The sequence below is a fragment of the Rhinichthys klamathensis genome, unplaced genomic scaffold (assembly GCF_029890125.1).
Source record: "Rhinichthys klamathensis goyatoka isolate OS25496 unplaced genomic scaffold, OSU_Roscu_1.1 h1tg000071l_1, whole genome shotgun sequence".
NCBI lineage: Eukaryota > Metazoa > Chordata > Actinopteri > Cypriniformes > Leuciscidae > Rhinichthys > Rhinichthys klamathensis.
Window position 1 is genome coordinate 463974 of NW_026606614.1, and position 14846 is coordinate 478819.

The 14846-nt window shown below is 37.4% G+C and overlaps 1 protein-coding gene and 1 pseudogene across 1 annotated transcript in view; one reads left to right on the forward strand and one right to left on the reverse strand.

Annotated features, from left to right (window-relative positions):
• The window catches only part of rasgef1ba (RasGEF domain family, member 1Ba), a 78034-nt gene that overhangs the window by 43780 nt on the left and 19408 nt on the right, over positions 1–14846 (reverse strand). Inside the window, exon 3 of the mRNA XM_056250566.1 lies at positions 10172–10222. Within this exon, the coding sequence (XP_056106541.1) occupies positions 10172–10222 (51 nt within the window). The remainder of the gene's footprint in view (positions 1–10171; positions 10223–14846) is intronic.
• Positions 163–279, forward strand: LOC130085031 (5S ribosomal RNA; annotated as a pseudogene).

A 14846-nucleotide genomic window follows, 5' to 3' on the forward strand; every position in this document is an offset into this window, starting at 1 on the left:
TACAAGTGAATCTGATGGACATGTGACAGTCACCAGGTGAAACCAGTGGATGTAGAAAGGAAGGCAGTAAATTCCACATCATTTCACTTTTAAAACTTGTTTAATTTCTTTCTCAGTTCAATCTGCCGGACAGTCAACCAATAATGAATTCAAATTCAAATTGCCAGCAGCCATATCACCCTGTAGCCCAAGACTGGTTGCCCACTGAAGCTAAGCAGGGCTGAGCCTGGTTAGTACCTGGATGGGAGACCTCCTGAGAAAACCAGGTTGCTGCTGGAAGAGGGGTTAGTGAGGCCAGCAGGGGGCGCTCACCCTGTGGTTTGTGTGGGTCCTAACGCCCCAGTGTAGTGACGGGGACACTATACTGTAAATTGAGCACCGTCCTTCGGATGAGACGTTAAACCGAGGTCCTGACTCTCTGTGGTCACAAAAAATCCCAGGATGTCTTTCGAAAGAGTAGGGGTGTAACCCCGGCATCCTGACCAAATTTGCCCAGTGGCCTCTGTCCTTCATGGCCTCCTAATCATCCCCATATATATACCAATTGGCTTCATCACTCTGTCTCCTCTCCACCAGTAAGCTGGTGTGTGTGGTGGGTGTTCTGGCACAATATGGCTGCCGTCGCATCATCCAGGTGGATGCTGCACATTGGTGGTGGTTGAGGAGATTCCCCCTTCCATGTGAAGCGCATTGAGTGTCCAGAAAAGCGCTATATAAATGTGATGAATTATTAATAATTATTAAATAGAATGGCCTATGCAAATGTGAGGCATCCAACGTCAGTGAAATGGCCGTGCTCAGCTGTCAAGTCACTGGCATTAGATTTTGGATCTCGGGAGTTTTTCCGAGGATATGTCACCAACCGTTAAAGTATTATGAAAATGAGTGGCAGGTAATATCCAGAGTGGTGTTTGTTTTGAAGCCATGCAGCGAAAATATTTTTATAATTAAACACTATGTTGTCAAAGTTAGTATTGTGGCTTTATGTATGATCAGACACTTGCGTGTGTCATTATGTATAACATTTTTGCTAATTCAAGCTCAAATTGAGTTTTTTCACCAGCGAATGGCAGAGATTTGTGTTTTGTTAGTCATTAACAGTTGCATCTGAGGCAGTAAGTTAAGAATCACTTTTCATCAACTTACAAGTTACAACGTTTATTGTAGCTATGTGGGCGCTCCGTGTGTCCTGTAGTTTAATACATTTGGACAAAATCGTGTGTTATAATAAAAGATGAAGTGCTATTCACAGGCTATATTGGCTATGATTAGAGGGCAAATACCAGACTAAGACTCTCTTCTCTGCTCCTCAAATATAAAACATTAGCCTTTACAATCATTGTGTTTTTTGATTAAGGAAAGAACCAGTTATTTATTTACATTTGCACTACAAACAAGGTCTCCCATGAGGTCTTGCCAAAAGTTTGAGGATCTGCTGGAGTTATGAGGTATAGTCACAAGCTCTAGTATAAAGCTATTTAGTATAAAGCTCTATTCAAGCTCTGGTATAATGTATAGGCAAAAAAAAAAAATTCTAATCAAACTGGTTTCAGAACTGTAATGTTACCGAAGGAACATATGAACAGAAACGCTAAAATACTAATTCTGTTCAGAGTGAACCGATTTATTTATTTTTCCGTCTTTAAGCCCTGTTCTAAACACTGACAAAAGTTACATTAGTTCAGAAAACAAGCTATAGCATTAATTGTTTGCCACCTGGTTTAAAAAGATTCCAAGTTTTGTTGCCTAATGCAATGAAATTCATGTATGTTTAAGGGTGGTTTAAGTGTCGAACTTTTTGAGGCCACTGTAATAAGAAAGTCTGGGCCTCAGGTTCATGACATAGTTCAATGTAATTAGATAACCCTTTAGATTTTAGTTAATCCTCTTAAACTGTTCAATGCTATCTTGGCCGGTGTTATTCCTAAGCCAGGACCATAAGTTTCTAAGCCAAAGTCATTTCCTTCTGGATTGCAGCAAGTGGGAAGAGGTTGGACGCATGCAAATAATATAACAAAGAGCGATTTAAGCAGCCATTGAAGACTGAAACATAATGTGTGTCATACAGAATCACACTTCACAGATTCAGTGAGCTGTCTGATAGATACTCATACTCATAGACATGCCTTGCATGAAGGGCATTTCACATGAGATCATTAGTGTTGCTGAGCTTCAGGACTGCTAAGCTGTGTTAGGGAATTTCCAGACTTCATCTAATGTGGCGCTTGGGTCATGGGTTCAATTCCTAGATAACACACACAGTGATAAATATGTACAGCTTGGATAAAAACATCAGTCAAATGTATAAACATACGTGTTTTGTCTTCAAAATGACTTGGAGTCACAGATCACATAGATCTAGTTTTCCATTGGAACGTGTCATTGGCAATAAATGTATTAAACAAACATGAACACTGTATTCATCCCCTGACCTCAATTCTGTTTTCAAAGCACTTGCGCATTTTGAACAAAGATGTAAATTATTAAAGATGCACTGCGTCACAGAGTTCTAGGTCATTAAATACAAAAGGTTGTTTGTTATTACAGTTCAAACAGGAGAAATTCATCGCAGGGGGAGCTGGGGGCTGTGGTAGCCCATCCATAACACGGGTATAACGCAGCCTGTACAAAAGCGCTGAGTCAGTTAGTCATCAAAGCAGCCTTTCCTTGGAAAACAAACATCCTCAGAGGAAGGTCACTTGGCCCCATGTTTACGAGCAGAGCAGCTTGCATGTGGGCACTCCCCCCCCCATCCACCCACACACACAAAACCAAACACTTTGTTTCACAGTGTCAATGCAGTGTAAATTTAAAGCCTACCTATTTATTTTCCTTTGAGACAGGGTTGGTCAAATCACTGTGTAGACACTCTACTCTTTTTACGCATCTTTGTGCTGATGTGCTCTGCTGCAGAGTGTTTGTGCCAACACTACTAATACAAAAGCTTTGCTGTCAGAGACAGACGCGTAAATCTTTTTCACGAGAAGATAAATTGACTTTATTGTATAAAGGCTGTGGGCCAAAATGAGCACTGCATTTTGTCTGTAAACACTACAGTGATAAAAGGGCACATGCTTTCAGCAGAAGAATTAAGGAAACAGAGAAAAAAACAGAATTGTTACTTCAGGTAACTTCAAGTACAGGCCTTGGGATTAAAAAGCTAAGAATACATGCCACCTCCCTCCTAAAAAGACAAACACCTATAAGCAAGAGAAAGACTGGTTTCCTTTCCTTGATCACAGTGTGCTGAAGCACCAGATGGTCATTTGACATTCAAGTAACTCATTCTGCTTGCATTAAATCTGAAGCACGCTCATAGGTTATTCATACAAATATACCATCTCTCTTTAACTTCCATGAAGCTTCCCACAGGAATGTTCACTCTGAGAACAACAGGAACATGTCTGAGAGGGTAAAGATGAGAGTTGCTCTAGATGAGTGCTCCTCACTGGTTTTGCTTTAGGAACCAATGGTAATCAAGTGGCAATCTAACACCAAATGTGTTTATCATACATAAGTAAAAAAAAAAAATATCCATATTAAAAATATATATTCTTTCTTTATTTTATGTATATATTTATTAATATACATACATTTTATATGTATATATATAATTGTTTTATAATAATTTGTTACAAATTCTATTTAAAATTAATGGTGTTCTCTTGAACTGTCTATTGATCAAAGAATCATGAAAAACTGCATCACGATTTCCACAAGAACTGTTTTCAAAATTGGTAATAATAATAAATGTTTCTTGAGCATCAAATCAGATCATATTAGAATGATTTCTGAAGGATCATGTTGAGTAATGGAGTGGAGTTATGGCTGCTGAAAACTTTTTTGTTTTTGATCAAATAAAATCATCTATCTTACCAACCCCAAAGTTAAACAGTAGTTTAAATTGTTTATTTATATAATTGACCCCAAAGAAAACATTATTATTTATCATAAAGGATGTTGGTATGTCATGTTATTTGCCTAACTTCAAGTGACAGAATTTCCAACAAAACAACAACATGATCAAGTTATCCAAATGATGTACTACTGTATGGTTAGTTGCATCTTATTATTTGCATTCATTGTTTTTGTTGTTGTTTGTTCTTTTTTGTACATTAGAACAGAGCACTTTTTAGGTTATGATTTGAGAGAAGAACTGCTATATACGAAGACCAAATGAAGGGCTTAATAACAAGTTCTGACTCGTTACATAATGCATCATCGTTAGATTGCCTGAGCGGCATTGCATCAGTTGGCAGCGCACCAAAGCCTGGCAGACTCCATGATAATCCTCCTGGATTTCTCTCAACCAGCTGAAGCATGCATGGCATATAGTATGTCTGCCTACTACAAAAATTAAATGGACCGATACTTCATTAAATAAAGCTTTCTGAGTATTTTTCATTATATATATATTCTGCCATTTATAAAATTGCTGATGCTCATTGGTAACGTGATAAAATCTGCTATTAGGTTTTGTTATATGTTTTGTATGTTGTATGTTGTGTCATAATTTCAACTTTTTATCTCTAATTAGTATCTCAATTTCTTTTGTTTTTAATGTATTAATTATGATAAAAAAATAATTATTTTGTTCTTTTGTGGCAGAAATGACCTTCCATATTTGTGTCAAAATAGATATGAAGTCCTGACTCCTGGCCAAAATGAAACACATTCTCACAAACGTGCACAATCATGATTCATGTGAAATACAGAATGTTCAACATGTGAGGTAATGAGTAAAACATCACTAGTTAAACTAACATATGCCTATAAACCACAGAGGTATTATCAATGATGCAACGTTGCCTGAAAATGATTTCTCCTCTTTTGAAGACACACTGTTTCAAAGGAGGCATGTGGGCATAAAAGCTTTTCCTGTTGCCATAGCAATGCAGTCAGCCGCATGACATCAAATAAACGCTTTTGACGTTAGCTACTGGTGACCTAGAAAAACCTACTGAATACGAGGACCCACGGGGCATCAAAACCAATAACTCACGGAGGAAGAAAAAAACTCAAACAAACACAACTGAGGGGAACAAAAAAACAAACAAACAGTTTGAGATTTGTCAAAAAGTATCAAACTTTCTATCATAGACAGATGAATGTCAAACAGACCAAAAATTGTATAATGTATTAAACTTTAACCCTACTATATATATATCCCTCTTCAAAACACATTATGAAGTTAACGTCTTATAATAAAATGAAAAGGTATTTCTTGTAAGACCCTCTCCAACTTCTCTGCCATTCAATGAACTGTCTGTTGCTGAGTTTGCTCAGCTCATTATGCTGGTGGTCACTACTGTATTATTCAGACTGTGTACGGATGTGTTCGAAATATAAAGCTTGTCCTTAACTGGTCCAGTGAATCAGACACCTCCCCCTCAAAACTCCTAACCACTGATTAAAATTCCAGAGCTCCAGCAGTGCTGCCCTGCCACTGTCATGGGACACCAACCAAAATTAACAACCTCTGGTAGCTAGTCAATCATCAGTCAAATGCTCATGATACACTAATGCAACACAAATTGTCAATCGCTTCTGATGCACTTGCTATGACCATAGTGCATGTGATTCTTGGTAGCACTTTATTTTACAGTCCTGTTTCGCATGAACATACTATTTAGGCCACTTAGTAATGCCACTAACTAGGTACTAACCCTGAACCTACCCTTAAACCTTATGTAGTTACCTTACACTACTGAGTACTTTTGAAGGCAAGTACACTGTAAGTACATTAAAAGTGCACGTAGAGTAAAATAAAGTACAACCTAATTAATTTAAAAAGAACATTTGCACCAACAACAGACATTGTCCGGTCTGTTATGCATTTAGCAACAAACAGACTAAGTCCACCAATAAACTGCTGAAAATATTCCTATTCCATATACACTACCAATTCTAAACCAGTAAATATATTTAGGCAATTTCACACTTGCAATCCTGCTGTTATGATGACACCAGAGATCGCACATAATCACAGATGTGCTAATAAAACAGACCACCAGAATATTGCGATATTGACATTGCTTTTATACAACAGTACAATAAACACAAAGCTAATATTTAATAACTGACATTTTAGACACAATGTTGCCTATTACTTTGTCTATTTGTGCTCCACCAATGAAAATAGCTCTAAAGAAGGGCAAGGGAAAATTTGCCGATTAGCCAAATTAACCACTGAGCAAGCAATGCACAAAAAGTTCCTGAATGAATCTGTGTTTTTGAATGAATAATTTGGGCAATGACCCACTGGCGGTGCCCGCAGCTGCTGGTCCAAAGTGGCTACAGCGTAATATCATACATACAGGTATAAATTCCAATGAAATCACACAGCCAATGAAATTCGAGGACCAGAACTAACTGTTGTAAAAGGTCACAGCTAAAATCATTTAAAATCCATGTTGTCTATAATATCAAGTCAAAATGTTTGATTCCTGCACTCACATAAGGTGAATATAAGGTCACCGTGAACTACAAGGCCAAAGACAATTATTCTTAAGACATTCTTTTTTTAACCTGTTAAGCTTCAAGCCCATTTTTGAAAAATCCCCAGATATGGCATTCCCAAACTGAAACAGATACAGTTCATGAACCCTTTGTACTAAAAGCACAAGTAAGATCTCATTTGAAAGCTGACACCTGGAAGTTTATTGTAAATGTAGAATTAATTATTATCATAATGAAAAAAATAGTTATAAATAGCTTCAAAGTTTTGTAAAGTTATTATACATTTATTTTTATGAAACATCTTCATGAAAATAAAATTGAAGTTGGCATTGTAGCAATCTAGAAATGCACTGCAGCTAAAGCCACATGTCTGGCCATGTTATATTTAAAATTTGAAGATGATAAGTCTAAAACTCTGTATTTAGTTCAATGTTTTTCAAGATCATGTCATATGACTTTATTTTGATTAGACTGGTGTTTATTGTTTTCTTATAAGCATCTATTCAGTCTATTGCCTCTATTGTTTTGTGATGCAAAAACGAGCCCCATTCAGTCTCAGTCTCCCCTGCACATATTCACACCTCTCCAGCCAGTTTATTGCTCTAAATATGCTTTTCTTTTGTCTGCATTATAATCACTAACGACTAGCAATTCACACTGTTTCAATCCCTCATTTATTTTATAAAAGTTCTCACTTCACAGTGAAACTGTATCAAATGCCCTTTTTGAAAAACGAAACATTTCAGTAAGCATTCTTATTTAGAAAAAAATCATAAAAATTACACCGAAGTAAGGTAGCAGGTGCTCAGTACTAGCTAGCATGTTAGCTTAGCACACCATCAATACACGACAATTTATGAGAATAAAACTATGTTTGTTCTCCAAACTTACTTTATAGCGCAAGTCGAGTGTTTTAAATAACTTTCTGTAATCTGATTTGGCTTCAGATAAAAAAATCAGATAGAAAATATATTATTTTATTGTATTCTGCACAATTTGAAAGTCTATCTCGATTAGCATTACATTATACATATAATCAATTATTATGAAAATACCTGACATGACTCGAAGAACACAGGTAAATCAAATATCATTGCAATCATGTTTATTGTCTTCAAAACATCTTTATCTGCACTTTACAGCGATCTCGGATAGCTTTGTTGTGGCAGGACTTCCTGAATGTCACATGATTATGGCTCTTCTTCATGTGATCCATATATTATGGACTTCTGTTCAAACAGCGCCCTCACTTTCAGGATGAATTGATAACACAGTACAGAGTATACAGCGCTCAAAATGATTACATCGACGCATTTGGGTATAAATTCAATAAATATTATTCCTGTCTATAGAAGTCTAATGTAAAGCTATGAGAATCTATCAATATTTCTCCAAATCTGCACATGTTTGAGCTAAAAGCCCTGAGGGACGTTGTTTTGTCAAGCGCTGTCATGACGATCGCACGGGAGTTTTTTTCTGAATGAGACCGGCTGAGGCTCATAATTCATATTAAAGGTAACGACTCATTTTTTAATTTCATAACTCCTGACACAAATTAAGACATAACTGTCACTATAAGTTTCTCAGAATACAATAGTGGTCAAATACTGAATCTTGAGTCTTATATCTTTTTAATGATGTATAGTTTGTCAAGGTATAACATTAAATCTGATAGTATATTTGAACTAAATAAATAAAAAAACGCTTCAGTGCGCCGACGCTCTGGAGACGGTTAACAAATCACCCATGATCTGCCTTCATCCCTAAAGCAAACAGACCATGCGTTACAGCAGAGAAGGTGGATGAGAGATCTTAAAACGTAAGTTTGCAGAGAACAAAAGCACTGCAAAAAAATCAATTTGGTTTTGGCACATTGTAATTGCATTAATCCTTAAAGCTCATCTCATTGGAGTTAAGCCTTCTGCACTGATCTCATGTGTGGACTGACTCTGGTGCACAGTCCCATGGAGAAAGCCATTGTTCAACACGCATACGTTAGCATAATATTAGGCCTTGATCCTCCTGTGTGTCTGTGGGCAAGTTGGATTCTCCCAGGTTTCATTAGGCAGAGAAAGCATGCCTAAAACTTTATGGAATACAATATGATCTCCAACTGTGAGATTCCTCAGGACTCAAAGAGAGTTGCCTCAAAGAGCAACTGTTCTTATGCTGCATAGCCCTGAACATAAACCTAAATGAACATGAACCACTTGTATATTGAATACTGGTTTGCACAAAACGTAATAAATTAAATTAAGCATGAAATCATAAATCATGTGAAAATGCAGGCAAATTTTTTATAAATTAATAAAATGCATTTTTTTTGTTAGTGAACACCACACACAAAAGTGGTGCAAATGTTCTCCTCTGGGTCTTGATTTGCATCCTGCACTACTCCTGGCCATCATTGTTACACACAAATGACAGATCAGTAAAGAACATCACAACCCATCAAGGGGCAACATGACGAACCGTTATGACAAACTGATTCTTTTTGATAAATAAAGAATGTAGCTGTCTGTGACCTCATGCACTTGGCTCCATAAGTAACTGTACATTTGCTACTTGGCAAGCTTTAAATTCCTCCTCCTGATTCTGTACCAACTCTGTCTGTTGTGGTTAATTAATCAAGATTGAATATCGGTGCTGGCTGGCCAACAATAAAGCAAAATGGGAAATTTTTGTCCAGAGCAAAAATATTCTCCATTTCAAAGGTTAAACACAATCTCAGGATTTACAGAAACAAGGATCTATGTTAAAGGGATAGTTCACTTTGAAATTCATTTTTGGTATGTTTTAGCTTACCTCAAGAGCATCCAAGATGTAGGTGTCTTTGTTTCCGTGTCTTTGTTTCTGCAGTAGTTTCAATTTTGATATTTTTAGGTCAAACCGTTCTTGTCTGTCGGTCATATAATGCAGGTCTATGGGGTCCACCTCAAAGAGCATGCACAGAGAAGTCCAAATTAAACATGATTTAATGACTCGTAAATGTACACATTGATGGCCTACGACACGAAACGAGCGGTTTGTGTGAGAAAACGAACAGTATTTATATCGTTTTTACCTCTTGTAACCACAGCCACGTCCAAGTGATCTGAGGGCGCGGGCGCTTCGGTCTGCGCAAGCGCCGGAAAGCGCCGGAAGTGATCTCTCGCGCGGTTGCGAAAAAAATTCAACGTTGTTTGTAGATATATCGAAATCGTCTTCCATTGTGATTTCCTGTATATCTAAATATGTTTAGATCTTCACATTGAAAGGTAACACTTCCGAAATCTCTGTGTAAACAATGAGTGACGTAAACGCGCGAGAGATCACTTCCGGCGTTTGGGCAGACCGAAGCACCCGCGCCCTCAGATCACTTGGACGTGGCTGTGGTTACAAGAGGTAAAAACGATATAAATACGGTTCGTTTTCTCACACAAACCACTCGTTTTGTTATATGACTGACAGACAAGAACGGTTTGACCTAAAAATATCAAAATTGAAACTACTGCGGAAACAAAGACACCTACATCTTGGATGCCCTTGAGGTAAGCTAAAACATACCAAAAATTAATTTCAAAGTGAACTATCCCTTTAATTAAAAGCTACATTACCGTATAAATAAATAAATAAAGTTGTGTTGCAATGCCCAGATGCTTGGTGAACTGAAAACATAAGATGTTCTTCAAACATTAATACACACAGGATAAAGAAAATTGGATTTGCTTACTGCATTGTGATCCCCCAGTGGTTTTTCAATCAGTGTCCCAAATATGGTAGGCTGCAAAAGAAAGCAGAAAATCAATCAATCAATAGAGAAACACAAAAGTTGACACACAGGTCATGAGCAAAGTGCAACAAGTTTAAGTTTCCTTGTTTAAGGATGTAAACATCACATGATTCAGATGGTTCACAGTAAGCAAAGGCAGATTAGAAGCTGACACAAAGTCATTAGACAAAGTTAGTTACTGAAAACTCAAGTTATATAAGGGCTCATCCAGCACCTTTAGCCATAGCCATAGTATTTTTTACTTCACAGCCAATTCTGGCATCCAAACAATATCATGGACCCTATTCATCTAAATAATTTCCCATGCTTAGTGCATTGTGTCGTGATACTGACACATGACAAATTGCAAAAGTGGCAAGATAATAATAAAACTGGCAAGAGAGATTGTTTTATGAGCTTTATTGAACCGTTTCACAATTAAGCAATCATTATGGCCAACATCAACCTTTGAGAGAATAATTAATAAATCAGATCCTGGTGTTACTGCAGTGGAGTAATATTCCACAGTGCACGGTTTCCTGAGGCTGTTGTCCAGAACGCAGGACGCTTCAAATCTAACAACCCCGGTGATATTTAATGACTTTGGTTGAGGAATAATGACTATAATAAAAGAGCGGAATTCATTACTTGTGTGAGCAGGTGTCTATGTCAAGATAAATGGAAATTGTGTGACAGATGAAAAAGAAGCTTGTTTAGCTAATTAAAGTCTAGACCTTCAAATAACAAATGAGACAAAATGGCAGAATGCATCTCGCCCTGCAAGTCCATCGGTCAGTGATCCAAAGCAATTAACAAAACAACAGTACTGAGTTACAGCACCCGCTGGCTCCGGCAGAGAATGAGAAAATGACAATAGGCAGCAAAGCAAGTCATGCATGTAATTAAAACCATTCCAACTAATACAGCGGCTGGAATCATATTGGGCTACACTAACAATCCTTCTTCCCCAGCAAACTACTTGAGTTGCAAGTCCTGTCTTGCATTTTTTGTAGTTGGCTGGGTCAAAAAGGTAATCCATGTTGACTTAATCAGAAGGATGTTTGGAGTTTGGCACAGCTGGAAAGAATGTGATCTCATGTATAATCTGAGGGCTGAATCATTCATCGGCCTATTAATTATAATCCGTCTTCTGTTCCACATCCTGTTTTTAATGCTACATTTTCGAGCTCAGAATTAATGGTAACACTTTAAAACCAGGTTAATGCAATATCTAACATGAAATAACAATAATCAATACATTTACAGAACTTACCATTGTGTTTTTAGAGATTAAATCTGAATTGGAGTTAGATAACGGCAAAGGTAATTCAACTGCAAAAATAGGAGGAAAAGAGCATGAACAATTAAATATCAACCAATACCAATACATAAAAAAATCTCTAGTATTGACTGATAAGTTATATGGTACCAATATATCACAGTTACAATAATATATTTATAAATGATCATTAATCTAAATTAATAACTGCAGTAAAGATTTGTGATTTTTAGTTTATGATATATGTATGAATGTTAAAAAAGAGTCCTATTGCAAAGTGTTAACAAATGCGTGTAGGGACTAACTTCAGGCCAACATGGCTCTTAATGCTTAGAGGACTTGGCTTTAACACATTGTGTTTGCTTCAACAACTGCCAAGCATGTCCGGGGCTGCTCTAAGGCAAGATTCAAGTTTCCCGGTGATCTTCATAATCTTCAACCATGCAAACAACACAGTCTGAAGGGCAGAACGGGAACCTGGCATCCTCATGTGCCAGAAACCAGACATTTCACACTCAGTTTGCTCATTGGAACATCAGTCCCTTGCACTGAAGGGGCCAAAGCGTGTCTACTGAGATTTGTGCTTGAATGGAAACACTGGGGGAATCCATGCTGCTGCCACAGGTGCACCAGACCCGTCTAATCACACAGATGATTGCGTTTTCTGTCACAGTGCTTGTGTGTGAAAAACAGATGCTCACCTACATGTTATCTCAGGAAATTGCATTCCCTATAATTCAAGAATCGAATTTTAACTCTGAAAATATAGTGACAAACAAGACAAGCATCATGAAATCATCCCCCTTCAACTGCCAATTAAAGAGTCAAAACATAAATTCAACTCATCAGGTTGATTATGAGTTTATAAGGCACAACTATGAGCCAATGCATGAAACAGCTGGTGGCCCCTTGTGTGTGTTTTAAATAAATGATTGATGTGATTGCTTTTAACAATGTGAACCTTGAGCAAACTTGGTGGGCTGAAGTGGAATTTACTGTATACAATGTGAATGGAATAGTAAAAAGGGGTAAAGGGTCAAAGAGAGATTTCTCAACTGAATGGATCTCCAGTTGTTTAGACTTTAGACAGATCTGAATCAATGCTCAGCATTGACTTATAAATCTCTGTCTGAGTGCAGACAGCTGAAGGATGTCTGGCAGGTCAGGCTGAAGTGTTGTGTCTCTTCTGGAATTCAAACCTCATTTAGCAATGCAATCGAATCGTGCCACTCAAACTGAAGATATTTCCAAAATCATGTGAACAGAGAATTAGCTAAGTGCTAGAGCCTGGTGTTTAGAGCAGAAACAGACCCATTTAAAGGTGCACTTAAATATAGTATTTCTACAATGGCATCAGTAAGAAAACATTCAAAAGGGTCTTCTGTGGGCATAATGCAAGACTACAAACCACATCAACTACAAAGAACACCCACTTACAATGGCCACGTGAGATGATGTGACTCCTATCAACCACACCATCAGAGAAACCCTAAAAAACGGAGAAACACAACCTAGAATCCATGACACACTTGTCTGTGATCACTGATGATGACAAAGCTTATATTATTTACATTATTATAAACTGTATTGTTTTTAATTAGATTAAAGTCCACCTGTGGTGAAAATCTAGTCTTTAATGTTGTTTGTTTATGTGGCGTTTTTAATATGCTTTTAAACCATGTACAAATTCATAAATCAATACCATTGCTGAGTATTTTCTATTTAAAACTGCAGTGAGCCAAAGACAGTCTCAAAATCACGGTTTGAAATCGCTGGTGTTTGATGATTTCTGATGTCACAAATTACCTTGTAACCAATCACGTCAACGAGTGGATCTCTGAACTGGGGCACGTTCAAGATCACAACGGTGCGCAACGTTTTGCTACGGTTTCCGGGTTGAACGTCATGTTTCCTGGAAACGGCGTGCAACGGGGTTTGAGATGCGTTTTCTCCTGTTTGGTGGGCGTGTCAGAACTGCAGTCCAATCAACAGCAACATAAAGCACACGGTATTAAAGAGAACTCGCACAATGGAAGTAATTTACAAATGTGTTCGGTACGCAACAACTGAGGATATTAGAAGACATGTTTGTCATAAGTATTATTGTAAAAAATATAGGATATCAACATAATGATGTAGTTGTTTATATTTTTAGCTTCATTGCAAGTGTGTGACATTTGGTAGAAATAAACAATGCATGTAAAGTGATTTTCCTAAAAATGAGAAAGAAAATACAGGGTATTAATAAAACAGTATGAACAACAAATAAAGTCAGTATGTGAGGCTAAAGAGATGTGTTCTAGTCTTTATTAGGTAAGATGTGCTTCCATTTCAGTTTCCACAAATCCCTTCACTCGATTGGGATGCTCTCTTGTGTTCTGGGCGGCAAGTGCAGTAACTGTAACATCGGGCATATTTTGTAGTATTAAACATATTTATACCGACTTCATCAGGCTCCGAAAATTCTTCACAAAGAACACAAAAAGCCTTCTCAGCTGCCGTAGTTGCAACTCTTGCGGCATCACAACCTAGTGCGTTCAACGCATCACCGTTTCTGTTTAAAAAACGTTCTGCAACGTTTTGTCGGCGCTGAACGCAGCCCTGGTGTGAGTGAGTGGAGGCGTGGCTAATTAGCATATTCATAGAACAGCGTATACTAGATTAGGCAAGGGTGTAGAGTTAGGCTATATTCAAGCTATTTTAATGCATGAAGACATTTCTTTTTTAAAAACGTTTAAATATCATTTCGGTGATCAAAGGTAAGTTTTAATGGATACAATTAGGGGGACTTTAACAAAATATGATTGTATAACAATTTTGCTTTGTCATCATATGGGCTATGAAACTTGAGTAGCTTGAGTAGTTTAAAGTTCCCTTAGCCTTCAGACCCTGCCCCGATTCATAACACAATAAATAGCTGGATTCTGCCATACATGCTGCTAAAAATGACAGCTCTCTCTCTTCTAGAGAGCTGTGTTTTTGAAGTAAAATAAATAAGTTCAGCTGCTTACTGTAACACAGTATGACCTAGTGTGTGATGAGGTCAGTTGTGTTTATGTTGGGTGAAGGTGAACTCAAACTCCCACTTTAGAACAGCTGCTACTGAAAACACAAAAGGTGTGCGTGTGTGCTTCAGCAGCAACTGAGATTGTCTATATTTTCTTAATGCAAACCTCATGTGCCCTTATCCAAGATAAACAAATAAAAAAAATAGAGGCACAAATATAATGCGTAGTTCTGGAATCCCTCCTCTTATAAGTTATATCTTATATGAGCATAACATTTCAGCTGTATCTGAGACACAGAACATAACTCATTAACATACGCAGCTTTACTGTCATGTTTAACATACTGCAG